Below are 15,067 nucleotides of genomic sequence, written 5' to 3' on the forward strand. Positions count from 1 at the left end.
ATACATTTCTGGAAAGTCCAAGATGTCTACTTTCCAACGCAATTGAGAGCGCGCCAATTGGGCTTCTATAGCTCCAGAAAATCCACTTCGAGTGCAGGAGGGTCAGAATCCAACAGCATTTGCAGTCCTTTTTCAGCCTCTGAATAAGATTTTTGCTCAGGTCCCTCAATTTCAACCAGAAAATACCTGAAATTATAGAAAAACACACAAACTCATAGTAAAGTCCAGAAATGTGATTTTTACATAAAAACTAATAAAAATATAATAAAAAGTAACTAAAACATACTAAAAACTATGTAAAAACAATGCCAAAAAGGGTATAAATTATCCGCTCATCAATATCGTGACATGTAATCCTACCAACACTTTGATCTATGAATATGTGTGGTATAATTAGTGACCATACCTCATCTCTTCCCATGAGCACTTAAATTAAGGAATTGGGCAATTGTTCATGCTTAGAGAGATTGGATTGCCAAGGAATTGGGATCCAATCACCTAAGATTGCCAAGGAGATTAATGAATGCATTGATTGAGGAACAGATGAAAATAAATTTCATTCGGAGAATTATAACATCTCCTAACCCCAATGAGCTTTTCTATCTCTAATCTACCCATTCTTTTACATTATGTCTTTAATTTGATGCTCAATATCCCCATTCTCATTTAATTGCTTGCAATTTAAGTTTCTGTTCTTTAGATTTTGCAATTTAATTTCTGTTCATTAAATTTCTTGCAATTTAAGCTTCCCGCCAATTTACATTCTGCAATCCTAATTCCAATTATGATTCAGCTCAACTAGAACAATTCTCCAATTAACATTGATCAACCAACCAATCCCTGTGGGATTCGACCTCACTCTATAGTTTTTACTTGACGACAATCCGGTGCGCTTCCGGTAGGAAATTGTTGAGAGACAGTTTTCAGGACATCAAGTTTATGGTGCCATTGTCGGGGATTGGTTTTGTATTGACAATTACTAAATTGGAGGATAACTAGATTGAGCATTTTTCTTTTCTTTTGATTAATTCAATTTCAATTTCTGCTGTTACATTTACTTTCTGCAATTTTAGTTGTTTCTCTTTATTTTTCTTTATTTCCTTACTTTCCAGCAAAACTAATCCACTGACTCATTAACTGTTTGATTAATTACCTGAATTGCTCTAACCGTATTTTTTTCATTAACTGTGAAATCTTCACTTGCTAGTTGCTACCTATTTTGGTATTTTTATGAAAGGTAGAAGAGAGGTTTCAACCTCTTTTGACAGTGAACCAAAAAGAACCTTCCTTAGATTAAGGAGGGAAGCAAGAGGAAAGAAGGCCATTGGTGCAGAAGAAGAAGAGCAGGACTTGGATATAAACATGGAGGATGATATGGAAAACCATCATGAAGGAGAGGTGAACAATCATGCCAGAGGAGGCGCAGCCAATCCTGCTGGACAAGAGAGGAGAGTTCTAGGCTCATACATCAATCCAAACCCAGGAAACTGTGGTAGCAGCATTCAAAAGCCAACCATCCATGCTAATAATTTTGAATTGAAGCCTCAACTCATCACACTCGTCCAAAACAATTGTTCTTTCAGAGGAAGTGTCCAAGAAGACCCTAATCAGCATCTCACTACCTTCCTAAGGATCTGTGATACAGTTAAATCTAATGGTGCTCATCCTGACACCTATAGATTGTTACTGTTTCTTTTTTTTTAGGGACAAAGCATCTAAATGGCTAGAATCATTTCCCAAAGAAAGCTTGACAACCTGGAAAGATGTGGTAAATAGATTCTTAGCAAGGTTCTACCCTCCTCAAAGAGTGAATAGACTGAGAACTGAAGTGCAGACATTCAGACAGCAGGATGGTGAAATCTTATATGAAGCCTGGGAAAGATTCAAAGATCTGACAAGGAAATGTCCACCTGAAATATTTAATGACTGGGTGCAACTACATATCTTTTATGAAGGGCTTTCCTATGAATCAAAGAAAGCTGTAGACCACTCATCTGGAGGCTCCCTTAACAAGAAGAAAATCATTGAAGAAGCCATTGATGTCATAGAAACAGTGGCTGACAATGAGAATTTTTATGCCTCAGACAGAAGTAACAACAGGGGAGTCATGGAATTAAACTATATGGATGCAATCCTGGCCCAAAATAAGATGATCACTAAGCAACTAGCTTATTTGACCAAGCAAATGGAGAAGAATTAGGCTGCAGCCATCCATACTCAACCATCACCTCAAGGAGAGTTGGACACAGAGGAAGGAGTTAACTGGGAGGAAGTTAATTACCTTGAAAATTCATCTAGGCAAGCTCATGATCCATATTCTAAAACTTATAACCCTAGTTGGAAGAACCACCCAAACTTTGGGTGGGGAGACCAACAGAACCAAGGCCAAGATCAGAAACCTCATAATCCCAACCAGTACACCTACCAACAATCCAATCCAAGATCATATCAACACCCATACAACAATTCTTCTCAGCCACTATACCAAGCCCAAGCCAATCAGCCTCAACATCCAATTCCCAATCCACCATCAGAGGACAAGCTATCCAGGATTGAAGCTATGCTCACCAATCTTTGCAAGGAAGTCCAGGACAACAGGAATTTCAAGAAAGAAGTGAGAGATAGTATGAAAAGCCGAGGAGAGATTATTAAGAGTCTCGAATCTCAAGTAGGACACCTCTCACAGCAGATTTCTAAGTCCACTGATAGCTTTCCCAGTGACACTGAGAAAAATCCAAGAAGAGAAATGAAGAAAGTGAGATGGGAGGAATATAAGGCAATCACTCTTAAAATTGAAGAAATTTTGGAAGAAGATACCAGCAAGCCAACAGAGCACAGCCAAGGAAGTTCCCAGGGAAACTTAAAAGAAAAAGAACAAGGAAATAAACCTGTACAGGGGAAAGAACCAAAAAGGAAGGAAATTCTGAAACCTTACGTGCCAAAGGCACCGTTTCCCTAGAGACTCAGGGGAGGTGAGAAAAAGAAGTCATACTCAAGATTCCTAGACATGTTTGTATCCCTCAGTGTCAACATACCCTTCATCAAAACTCTCCAACAGATGCCTACATACATCAAGTGCATGAAAGAGCTGCTGACCAAGAAAGGAACCTTAAAAGGAGGACAAATAGTGATAATGAACAAGGAATGTAGTGCCCTCATCAAGAAGGACTTACCTCTGAAGAAAAAAGATCCAGGGAGCTTTCATATCCCCTGTGCCATAGGAGAGACAAGAATTGATAGAGGATTCTGTGATCTAGGAGCTAGCATAAATGTGATGCATCTGTCTCTCATGAAGAGGTTGCAAATCAATGAGCTGAAATCCACAGATGTAATCATCCAATTGGCTGATAAGACTCAGAAGCAAGCTGAAGGAGTAGTCGAGAATGTATTGGTCAAAGTGGGAAATTACTTTCTCCCCACTGACTTTGTTGTTCTGGACATGGAAGAAAGTTACCTCCATCCAATCATCCTAGGGAGACCATTTTTAGCCACTGCTAGAGCACTCATCAATGTGGAACAAGGAGAGCTAATATTGAGAATACATGATGAACATCTCACCTTCCATGTTTTTAAATCTACACCTGAATCTGAGCCCACACCTAAAGAGCCGAAGGATGATCACAGCAAAATGTGCCTGGAGGAAAGCAACAATCCTTGGTGAACAAACAAGAATTTCAAGAGATACAGCAACCAAGGGAGTTCAAGAAAGAGCTGAAACCACAAGAATCAGGAAGAACAGCTAACATGGACCTCCCTAACACAAGAGTCAATGGAGCACTACGGGAAGAAGAGAAAATAGTTGTGAAGAAATTTCCTAAGGGTGGAGAAACAAGAAGATTCCTACAGAAGGTTTTTCTCCTGGAGACAAGGTGATATCAGCCCACCATCCACCAACCCCACCCTATCTTCCAACTATTCCATCCCAGTTACCTCAAATGTTCAGAATCAGAAAGACCCTTTCCTTGGAACATATAGAAATCATCAAAGAATCAAGTGGAGAAAGCTTCATGCGCGAGGAAAGGACATGAGGCACTACAATCCACCCTGACAGAAACCAACCGTCAAGTTAATGATGCTAAAGAAGCGCTCCATGGGAGGCAACCCATGCTTTAGTTTATTGCTTTTACTGCTTTGATATGAATAATCATTGGTTTACTAACATGGATTCAAGCTCTAAGAGACAGAGTGAACACTTGCATATAACAGCTTGAAGTATATGATCCACCTCTAAGTTTGGTGTGCCTAAAGGCACCCCGAGATGGTTCTCAGAATATGATGATTATATAGCCATCTTGGAACATATACTATAGTACTTTCTTGAAGTATATGGCCAAACATTGAGCTGGTGTCACATATATACTATGTGAAAATTGAAGAAAGTCAAATTGTCTTAATTCTTGAATTCCATGGATTTACAACCATGTTTTACATTTTTTTAATTTCATATTCAAAAAATAAAGTGTTTCTCATAATGATTTAATCAATAGTGACAAGAGTTTCATTGAGTTTTCCATGAACAACTTGGTGGATTTAAGTCATAGAGTGCATTGCCAAACATTAAGTTTGGTGTTACATATAAAAGCTTAAAGAAGTCACGGTTGATAGATGTGTCATGAGGAATACTTGGGATTAATTTTTTTCCATAACTTTTCAATTGTTACTGCCACCCTTTTGAATTCAATTTTGTCTTGTCTAGGCATAAGAAAGAGAAGATGGATGAAATGGACAAAAGAAGACAAGTACGGTTGGCATGAAGAGGAAAAGTGGGTCACATGGCTTTGGAATCTACTCCTTGGGGAATATAAATCTGTACATTGTTGGGAGGTGCACCAGACCTAAATGACCGAGCCACATGCCTAATGAAGAGGCAAACTTTGTTCTCATTCAACTTTACATGCATACCCTTCATTCTCAACCTTTCACAAAGAAACCTAACCATCCATTCTCCATCAATGTTTACTATATATAGCCTTAAGTAGACCGTGCCTCATAACTCAAGTTTCCACCCTTTCTCACTCATAAACTCGGTCTTGTGCTCCTGAAAGCTCAACTTATAATTGTGTTCTCTTGTGCTGCAAGTCACTCTTGTTCTAATTGTTTCCATACACTTTGCTTTACTTCCTAGCTACACTCTCATTCCACTTAAGTCTCACTAGCCGTGCCTCATCACCACTCTTTTACCCTTACTTGGCTAAATACTAAGATAACCATGGCATCTTCATTAGGCCACAAAAGAAGGAAAGGGAAAGAGCCAGCTGTTGAAGAAGAAAGATCTGAATATGATCAATGGAGGTTCAAATCATCATTTCATAAAATACAATATGTATGGATGAACTCCAAGGGGATATTGTCAGAAATCCCTTTCCAGTTGCCCGAATGTGAATGCCTAGAAATAAGAGAGAAGATAAGAAAAAGAAAATGGGAGGCCCTCACTAATCCGATCACAAGAATCAATGCCAACATTATAAGGGAGTTTTATGCTAATACAACAAGGATGAACACAACCATTTCCACTACTTACAAAAGCTATGTAAGGGGTGTGAAGGTTGATTTTAGCCCGAAGAGCATCATGAGGGTTCTAAGCCTAAGGGCAGCACACTTTGATGAGCCCGGTTATCAGGAGAGAATAAATGGCAATCCAGACTATGATGAAATTTCTAGTGATATCTGTGTGATTAATACTGATTGGAAGAGGGACGTTTATGAAAGGCACAAACACCTGAGATAGAAAGATCTCACCCCTGAAGCAAAAGGGTGGTATGAACTCATAAGAAGATCAATCCTGGGCACCGTAAACACATCAGAAGTTAACAAAAAAAGGGCCACCATGCTACACTGCATCATGGTAGGAGGGGAGATAAAAGTCCTTGAGACCATTGCAAAGGACATTCAAAAGATCTCTAAAAAAAGTTCAGCTGAAGCCTGGCTTCACTACCCAAGCACCATCATGCGGTTATGCATAAAAGCCAGAGTGCCACTAGAGGATATAAATCCAATTTGGCTGATTTCGTGGATTCCAATGACCTTGGAAAGGATGATGAATGTTACAATTGCCCAGCAATGGAGGAGACCACAAAGAAGGAAAAGAAGAGAAGAACCACAAGGAGAATAACAACAGGAAGGACAACAGGAGGAAAAACAAGAAGAAGAACAAGAAGAAGAGCCACAATTCCCAGCCCAAACCACCATGGAGATGAGTCAAATGAAAGAAGCTATCGAAAGGCTGGCTCAACAATACATAGAAGCTCAAGAAAAGCAAGAAGAGTTCCAATTGCAGTACATGAGAAGGCAGGAAAACAGGAGGAGCTCCAGCTGAGGATGATGGACCTGCAGAGAGATTTCCAAGCAAGATTTTTGGAATCACAAAGAGAGCAATCTTCCCAGTTTCAATAATCCTTCAACCAGCTGTCCAACCAACAAGATAAGCAACAAGGCTACATCATGGACCTGTTCAAATGGAAGAATATGCACCATACAGTTGGAGAAGCTAGACATAGGGACAGGATAAAGTATGACATAGATACTCAAGCAATGCTTGACTATCTAGTGGGCAGCCTACCTTTACTGAATCAAAGAATCCCTCCATTTGAAAATTTTAACCGACCAGTAGAGGCACAACTAGAAAGATGCAAGAGAAATGAAGAAAGGATGCAGCAACAGTTGAAGGATGCTGGATTGTGGGATGAGGAGCTGTTTGGAACTAAAAAGCAACTAGAAGAAAGAAGGAGAAAAAAGAAACCAGACCCCAAAAAGAAAGGAGAATCAAGCAAAGGAAAGCAACCAAAGGAATGAAAGGTAGTGTTGCTCTTTGTTCATCAATAAGAAAGAACATGTCTTCATGTTTAGTTCACTTTAAATTGAAATCATTTGAATTCTGTTTGTTTGTTTTCTTTAAATTCCAAATAAGTGTTTTAGTCTAAGTGTCTGGGTGAATTTCACTTGCTTGAATGTATGCTTGTTCCCTTGTTTTAATTAAATAAAAGAAATTCTTGAACAGAAGTGAAATAGTTCCATTTGGTAAGGAATAAAATAAAGATTGAGTGGTGGTATACGTGTCTGAGGATGTAGCTAGCTCACTAATAACTAATAAAAGGGTAGAGTGTCCCTCTTTAGTGTAAACTAAGCTGCTGTCTATGAATCTTAGCAAATAAAAATCCTTGGAAGAAAGAAAACAAATAAAAATAAAGAAAAAGAAAAGCCAAAAGTAGCAACAAAAATGGAAGAAACAAAGAACAAGGTTAGACACCAATAGCTTGGACCTTAAGACATATGCCGCCTATGGTGTCTTTGTACTAGGATCTGCTTGGATGATTAGGTTCTATGGAGTGCCTTAACACTTGGTAACTTGGGTTAACTAACCTGGGATTATCAATCGAAAGTCCATTATCAAAAGCAACCTAGTTACAAGGCATTTAGTAACCCAAAGAGGTGCTGGGCACCAATGTCTTAAGAAGAATTGTGAGCCAAGTGTCTGTGGTGAATATGTGTTGAGTGAAAATAAGCTAAAAAGCTGCTACAACACATGACACTAAGCTACAAGTGAGAAATAAGTTCTAAAACAAAGAAATCAAAAACCAAGGATGAATAATAATAGGTCATAGCAGTATGTTGGTTGATGCTTAAAGGGACACTTCTCACCTAAGAGTCAATAAAAGTGAGCTGCAACATTCTCTGCATAAAACCCCATGAATCAATTTCAATCACTTGCTAATATGGATGTGTATTACCTTCTGTTTCATTCATTCTTCTCATAATTCAATGCTTGCTTGGGGACAAGCAAGATATAAGTTTGGTGTTGTGATGCCAAGGCATCTTAGGCTAGTTTTACTAGCCTTTTTCTTTTGATTTCATTAGGTTTTATGCACTTTCTTGAGCTATAAGTAAGCAATTGGGTTAAAAATTCATGTATGCCTAGACTCATTCAACCATGGTTAATTTGATGTAATTTCATGAGAATTATGCCATAATTACTTGTGTGCTAAGAATGATGCAATCTCTCATGATATTAGCAAGGCTTTGATGCATATATTGCTTGATGATAGGTGAAGAAATGCATGGAAGGAGGTTGAAGAATGGCAATGGAAAGGATGAAGAGGAAGCAGCGTTGGTGGCCAAAGTTGGACCACCAACATTGCCTCAAACATTGAGAGGAATGAAACAGGGGATCTTCTACATAATTATCTGATACCCACATTAGAGGGAGCGTTGGTGAGCCAACGTTACCTCCAACGCTTGATACAAAGTGCTTTCTGGAAAATTAGAAAAAAACTGTGGTGACATGTATGCGTGCTATACGCGCACGCGTGGATAGGCCAACGTTGGAGGGAACGTTGCTAGTCCAACGTTGAGGCCAATGTGCGCGATCTGAGCTCTAAAATCTTGATTTTGAAAAAGCGCATTGACGCGCACGCATATGCTATGCGTACGCGTGAGCGTGCAATTTGGCAATCCATGCGTACGCGTAGATGACGCGCACGCGTGGATAAATCAATGTTGGAGGGAGTGTTGTTGGTCCAACGCTGAGGCCAACATGCGCGAAAACGTTCAAAAACTGAATTGGGAATTTGCATCCACACGCACGCATCACTCACGCGTACGCGTGGATGAGAATTCTGACCCCAAACGCGCGCACGCATAGGCAGCGCAGACGCGTGAACTGGTAATTTGTACCATCCACGCGTACGCGTGGACAAGAAAACGTTGGCACTCCAACGTTGAGTCAAACGTTGCTCACAACGCCCAAATTCCATTTTCTCTGAAGGACGTTTGACTCAAGGTTTGCCCTCAAACGTGGACTCCAACGTGGGCATCAGAACACTGCAATTCAAGCACATCTATTCTCAACAGCATGGGGAGCCAATGGGAGCAACTTCAACCCATTTCAATTAAGGCCAAAAGCCCAATTCAGAGACTGAAGATCAATGGAAGAAAGTGTATAAATAGCTTAGAGTTTAAGTTAGTTAGGAGGGGCTGATATACTATAAAAAAAACTCTGCCTAATTTTCTGCTCTCTACACTTTTTCTTTTTGCAATGTATCTTTCAATTCTTTTTTCCATATTTAGAGCTATGAACAACTAAAACCATTTCATTGGTTTAGGGAGCTCTGTGTAATTCAATGGATCAATATTAGTTTTCATACTTCTTCTTCTTTCTTTTCTCTTGGTCTTGCTAGAAAGCTTTCGTTCTTCATCCCAGTGGATAGTTGTCTTGGAAAAGAAGCTATCCATAATTGGATCTCCTCTGAACCTTAGAAGATGAATAAGGAGATCATGCTAGAAATGCTTTCTCACATTGGATTATATTAGAGTTTGGATGGATATCGTGATATGTAATCCTACCAACACTTTAATCTATGAATATGTGTGGTATAATCAGTGACCATACATCATCTCTTCCCATGAGCACTTAAATCAAGGAATTGGGCAATTGTTCATGCTTACCGAGATTAGATTGCCAAGGAATTGGGATCCAATCACCTAAGATTGCCAAGGAGATTAATGAATGCATTGATTGAGGAAGAGATGAAAATGAATTTGATCCGGAGAATTATAACATCTCCTGACCCCAATGAGCTTTCCCATCTCTGATCTACCCATTCTTTTATATTCTGTCTTTAATTTGATGCTCAATATCCCCATTCCCATTTAATTGCTTGCAATTTAAGTTTCTGTTCTTTAGATTCTGTAATTTAATTTCTGTTCATTAAATTTCTTACAATTTAAGCTTCCTACCAATTTACATTCTACAATCCCGATTCCAATTATGATTCAGCTCAACTAGAACAATTCTCCAATTAACATTGATCAACCAACCAATCCCTGTGGGATTCGACTTCACTCTATAGTGAGTTTTTACTTGACGACAATCTGGTGCACTTGCCGATAGAAAATTGTTGAGAGACAGCTTTCAAGACATCATGCCATTGTTACAAGAATTTATCGACCCCTTGCAATTCCACAATTCCTAATAATACAACCGCACTAGATCCCTTGCGAGTGATAATGGATGACACCACACAATCACAAAACTCCATGAGATCATCGTCTAAGCCATTGTTTTGGGTTCATGAGGAATTTCACGAATTTTCTCTCATTGGTATTTGGTTCCAGCAACTGTACGCTGGTAACAACATCTTTATCTTGGAGTTACGGCAACTGTGTCATTGTTGCAAGAATTTATCCAACCATTTCAATCCCACAATTTTCAACAGTCCAACCGCACTAGATCCCTTGCGAGTGGTAATGGATGACACCACACAACCACAGAACTCCAGGAGATCGACAACCAAGCCTTTTGTGTTTGGTTTATGAGCAATTCCACGAATTTCCTCACATCGGTATTTGGCTATGGAAATTATGCGCTGGTTATAGCAGTTTTGTCTTGTGTTTACAACAACTGTGCTATTGTTACAAGAATTTATCCAACCATTTCAACCCCACAATTCCTAATAATCCAACAACACTAGATCCCTTACGAGTGTTAACTGATGACACCCCACAGCTACGGAACTCTAGGAGGTCGTCAACCGAAGCTTTGTGTTGGGTTCATGAGAAATTCCACAAATTTCCTCACATTGATTTTTAGTTATAGCAATAGTACACTGGTTACAGCATCTTTGTCTTGGGATTACGGAAACTATGCCATTGTTACAAGAATTTATCCAGACTTTTCAATCCTTCAATTCCCAATAATCGGATGACATTACACAACCATAAAACTCCAGAAGATCGGCATCCGAGCCTTTGTTTTAGCTTCATGAGTAATTCCACGAATTTCCTCATATTAGTATTTGGTTACAACAACTGTGTGCTAGTTATAGCTTCTTTATCTTGTGGTTACGGTAATTGTGCCATTGTTACAAAAATTTATCCACCCCTTTTAATCCTACAATTTTCAATAATCCAACCGTACTAGATCTTTTGTGAGTGGTAACAGATGACACCACATAACCTCAGAACTCTAGGAAATTGTCATCTGATCCATTGTGTTGGGTTCATAAGTAATTCTACCAATTTTCTCACATTGGTATTTGGTTACAACAATGGTTCGCTGGTTACAACATCTTTTTCTTTAGGTTAAAGCAACTGTGCCATTGTTACAAGAGTTTATCTAGCTCTTTTAATTCCACAATTTCCAACAATCCAACCACACTAGATCCCTTGTGAGTGGTAATGGATGACACCACACAAAAAAAATTCTAGGAGATCGTAGTCCGAGCCTTTGTGTTGGGTTCGTGAGGAATTCCACGAATTTTCTCACATGGGTATTTGATTACAGCAACTGTACGATGGTTACAGCATCTTTGTCTTGTGGTTACGACAACTATGTCATTGTTATAAGAATTTATCCATCCTTTTCAATCCCCAATTCCTAACAATCCAACCGTACTAGATACCTTTCGTGTGGTAACGGATGACACCACACAACTACAGAATTCCAAGAGATTGTCGTCTGAGCCTTTATGTTGGGTTCATGAGAAATTCTACGAATTTTCTCATATTGGTTTTTAGTTACAGAAATTGTGTGTTGGTTACAGCATCTTTATCTTGTGGTCGGCAATTGTGCCATTGTTAGAAGAATTTATCCAACCCTTTAAATTCTGCAATTCTTAACAATGCACCGCACTAAATCCCTTGTGAATGGTAACGAATGACACCACACAGCCACAAAACTCTAGGAGATCGTCGTCCGAGCCTTTGTGTTGGGTTTATGAGAAATTCCACAAATTATTTGGTTACGGCAATTGTGCACTGGTTATAGCATTTTTATCTTGTGGTTATGGTAACTATGACATTGTTACAATATTTATTCACCCATTCAATCCCACAATTTCCAATAATCCAATCGCACTAGATCACATGCGAGTGGTAACGGATGAAATCGCACAACCACATAACTCTAGAAGATTGTCGTCTGAGCCTTTGTGTAAGGTTCATGAGGAATTTCATGAATTTTCTCTTATCGGTATTTGGTTACAGCAATTGTGCGCTAGTTAAAACATCTTTGTTTTGTGGTTACAGCAGCGTATGGTGGTACTCTTATTAAATTATATCAAACATTAATAATTATTTATGATGCTGTTGAATAAATAAATGAAAGAACCATTAAGTCTTCTGTTAAGTACATACATTTTTGGAGTCATGATTCACATTGAATTAATTTCTATGGCTCTTATTTGTATTATACATCTCAGAAGTCGTAACAGGTGAATTTTGTTAAATTAAGCATCTTGAAACTGCAATTGACAAATTCAATGTACATGATGGTGAAAAAATAAAAATAAAAATTAAAGTTGAATTTCGTACCGAAAAAAAAGTATAGATTATTTGTGGAGCCCAAAATGTTCAAAATGTCTATGGCTTTAGACTAATTGATTCAAATTTAGGTTCTTTTAACTTAAAAGATAACATGATTTTGTGCTGCAATATAATTAATTATCCGAAAAAAAACTAGTTAGTACTGCTTTAATTTTCTCCACTAATGAAGTAATTGATAAACCACTATTTTATAGTTTATATTGTGTTTAATTGTGTGGTTTTGTCATGATCCTTACCCACTTATTCATCAATTTAGAATGTATTTAGATTTCCTTCCTAAATTCAGTACATGTTTGAAAATTGCTTCCTAGAGACTTTAATTATATAATTTTAATTCTCCTTTATTCCATTCGATGCCGTGATCTGTGTGTCAAGTGTTTCAGGCTTTATAGGGCATGAATGAGATGGAGATTGGAGAGGAAGCTAGCAAAAAATGGAAGGAACACAAGAATTTGAGGAGATAACCAGCGAGAAGTGACGCGGTGGCATGGCTCACGCGACCGCGCGAAGGAGCGCAAATCGCAGTGACGCGGCCGCATGGCTTGCGCGGCCGCGCGGATTGGAAAAAGCGCAAGCGACGCGTCCGCATAGACGACGCGATCGCGTGACATGTGCGATCTGCATAATCTGCAAAATTCGCTGGAGACGATTTTTGGACCTTATTTCGGCCCAGTTTTCGGCCCGAAACAGCAGACTAGAGTCAGAGAATATGCAGAAACAACACACACATTCATTCAATAGTTCTAGATCTAGTTTTTCACTCTCTTAGGTTTTTTTCTCTCTAGTTTTTAGAATTTTAATTTTCAATTGGCCTTAGCATTGGAACATTGAGAAGAGTTATTTCCTCATCAAGACTTCATCATTCTAGTTTGTTCTCTTAACTTGGTTTTATTCTTCCATGTTCTTTGTTATGTTCAATTCTGTCATTCAGATACTTTTATGATTAATTAACGCAAGGATTATTTCTTTTTAATTCAATTTTAATTCCAATAATCATGTCTTCTTTTAATTCCCTTTTATGTGTTATGGATTTATTATTTACAATGCATGAGTAGTCTCATTACTTGATGGGGAATTCATTGAAAATGAACTCTTGAGTTGGAAGGATTGAAAGAAAATTTGTAATTGTGTTAATTGTTGAATTGCTATCCTGTCACCAACGTCAATCCCTTGAACTAAGTGGGTTGTAACTCGTGAACGGATCTAGTAATCCAACTTGTTTGACTTTCCCTTATCTAGTAAAGGATAACTAAACAGAGTAACCGTTAATTATAAATCCATCTAAAAAATCATTCCATCAATGATAGAGATTCTAACTAATCAATTCCTAGTCAAGGTTTTTTTTATTCATATCATTTAATTTTTCTCAGTTTACATTCCAATTTACTTACCTCAACTTCTTCGAACCTCTGATTAATAAGATAGCACCCTTCTCTGCAACTCGTTGGGAGACGACTTGGGACTTAAAACTCCCAGTAATTTTGATTTAAACTCTTTGTGACACATTTCTAAATTGATAGGCAGATTTTCGGTGAATTAAGAATTATACTTGCAACGTATCAAATTTAATAATTTTTTAATTCATCAGCTTCTGCTTCCCATCAATTTTTGGCGCCGTTGCCGGGGAGTTGCAATAGAGTGCTAATTTTATTAATTAGAATTTATTTATTTGTATTTTATTTAATTTTGCTACTATGAGCTGCATGTTTCTTCCGTCAAATGACGCGTTCACTTCCTGATCTGCGCTTGCTAATATTCGATCCTGAAATTGAAAGGACTATTTCACGAATAAGGCGAGAACAGTGTAGGCTAGCCCGCTCTGAGGGCGGATCTGAAAGTGAATCTGAGGAAGAAACCAGCCCCCGTTCTACTGATTCGATTGTTTTACGTGCAGAAAACATGGCAGCTAGAAGAGTTACCATTCAGGAGGAAGGAGCTCCTGATTTTACAATACAACCGTTTCAAGTGCATCATCCAGCGGTAGCTACAGATTTTGAAATAAAGACCGCACTGTTAAATTTGATGCCCAAGTTTCATGGCCTACCTGCTCAAGAGCCTATCAAGCACTTGAGAGATTTCCAGGCAGCCTGTTCTACTGTCAGGCGTGACGGCACTGATGAAACTTCAATTCTGCTGAAAGCTTTTTCGTTTTCTCTTGAGGGAAAAGCAAGAGAGTGGTACTACACTCAACCTCTAGCAAATGTATCCAACTGGGATACACTCAGAAAGGAGTTTCTGGAGAAATTCTTTCCATCTGAAGTTATTGATAAACTGAGGAAGGATATCTCTACGATTGTTCAGGATGACAATGAGACTCTCTTTGAATACTGGGAGCGCTTCAATAATCTTCTGGAAGCATGCCCCCACCACATGATTGACAAGATCGTGCTACTCAGCTATATCACACAAGGTATGAGGCCCCAAGATAAGACCACATTGGAAAGTGCCAGCAATGGGTCTATGAAGAAGTACAAGACCACTGATGAAGCTTGGCAATTGATCAGTGATTTAGTTGAATCTACTCGGAACCACAGACAGAAGCAAGGCCGTTCAAAAGCCGTTGCAGAAGTATCTTCTGGCAGAGAGACTGTTGCTCTAACTCAAAGCATCTGTGAGATGACCAACCTGCTGAAGCAAATGCAGTTGAATCAACAAGCTCAGCAAACTCAACCGCAGCAAAACCAACAACTAGTCCACAAAGAATTTGCGAAATTTGTGCTGATTACAGCCATTACACTGATGAATGCCC

General features: G+C 38.7%; 1 protein-coding gene and 2 non-coding genes across 3 annotated transcripts; 1 reads left to right on the forward strand and 2 right to left on the reverse strand.

The window, feature by feature from the left end:
* Positions 1-1,813: 1,813 nt before the first annotated feature.
* On the reverse strand, positions 1,814-1,917 carry LOC148545620 (small nucleolar RNA R71). The gene has a single exon (XR_015902085.1). It is a non-coding gene; the product is annotated as a small nucleolar RNA R71 (small nucleolar RNA).
* Positions 1,918-3,007: 1,090 nt separating this feature from the next.
* LOC107615675 (uncharacterized) lies at positions 3,008-3,661 on the forward strand. Its single transcript, XM_016317721.1, has one exon. The coding sequence runs from the start codon at positions 3,008-3,010 to the stop codon at positions 3,659-3,661; it is 654 nt and encodes a 217-aa protein (XP_016173207.1).
* Positions 3,662-14,586: 10,925 nt separating this feature from the next.
* LOC148545621 (small nucleolar RNA R71) lies at positions 14,587-14,694 on the reverse strand. The gene has a single exon (XR_015901282.1). It is a non-coding gene; the product is annotated as a small nucleolar RNA R71 (small nucleolar RNA).
* Positions 14,695-15,067: the final 373 nt, after the last annotated feature.

The sequence above is a fragment of the Arachis ipaensis genome, chromosome B9, assembly GCF_059453495.1.
Source record: "Arachis ipaensis isolate K30076 ecotype BB chromosome B9, ASM5945349v1, whole genome shotgun sequence".
Taxonomy (NCBI): domain Eukaryota; kingdom Viridiplantae; phylum Streptophyta; class Magnoliopsida; order Fabales; family Fabaceae; genus Arachis; species Arachis ipaensis.

Bases quoted from the DNA above. Each gene is read 5' to 3' on its own strand.
- LOC107615675 (XM_016317721.1), top strand. From the start codon at position 3,008: ATGTTTGTATCCCTCAGTGTCAACATACCCTTCATCAAAACTCTCCAA.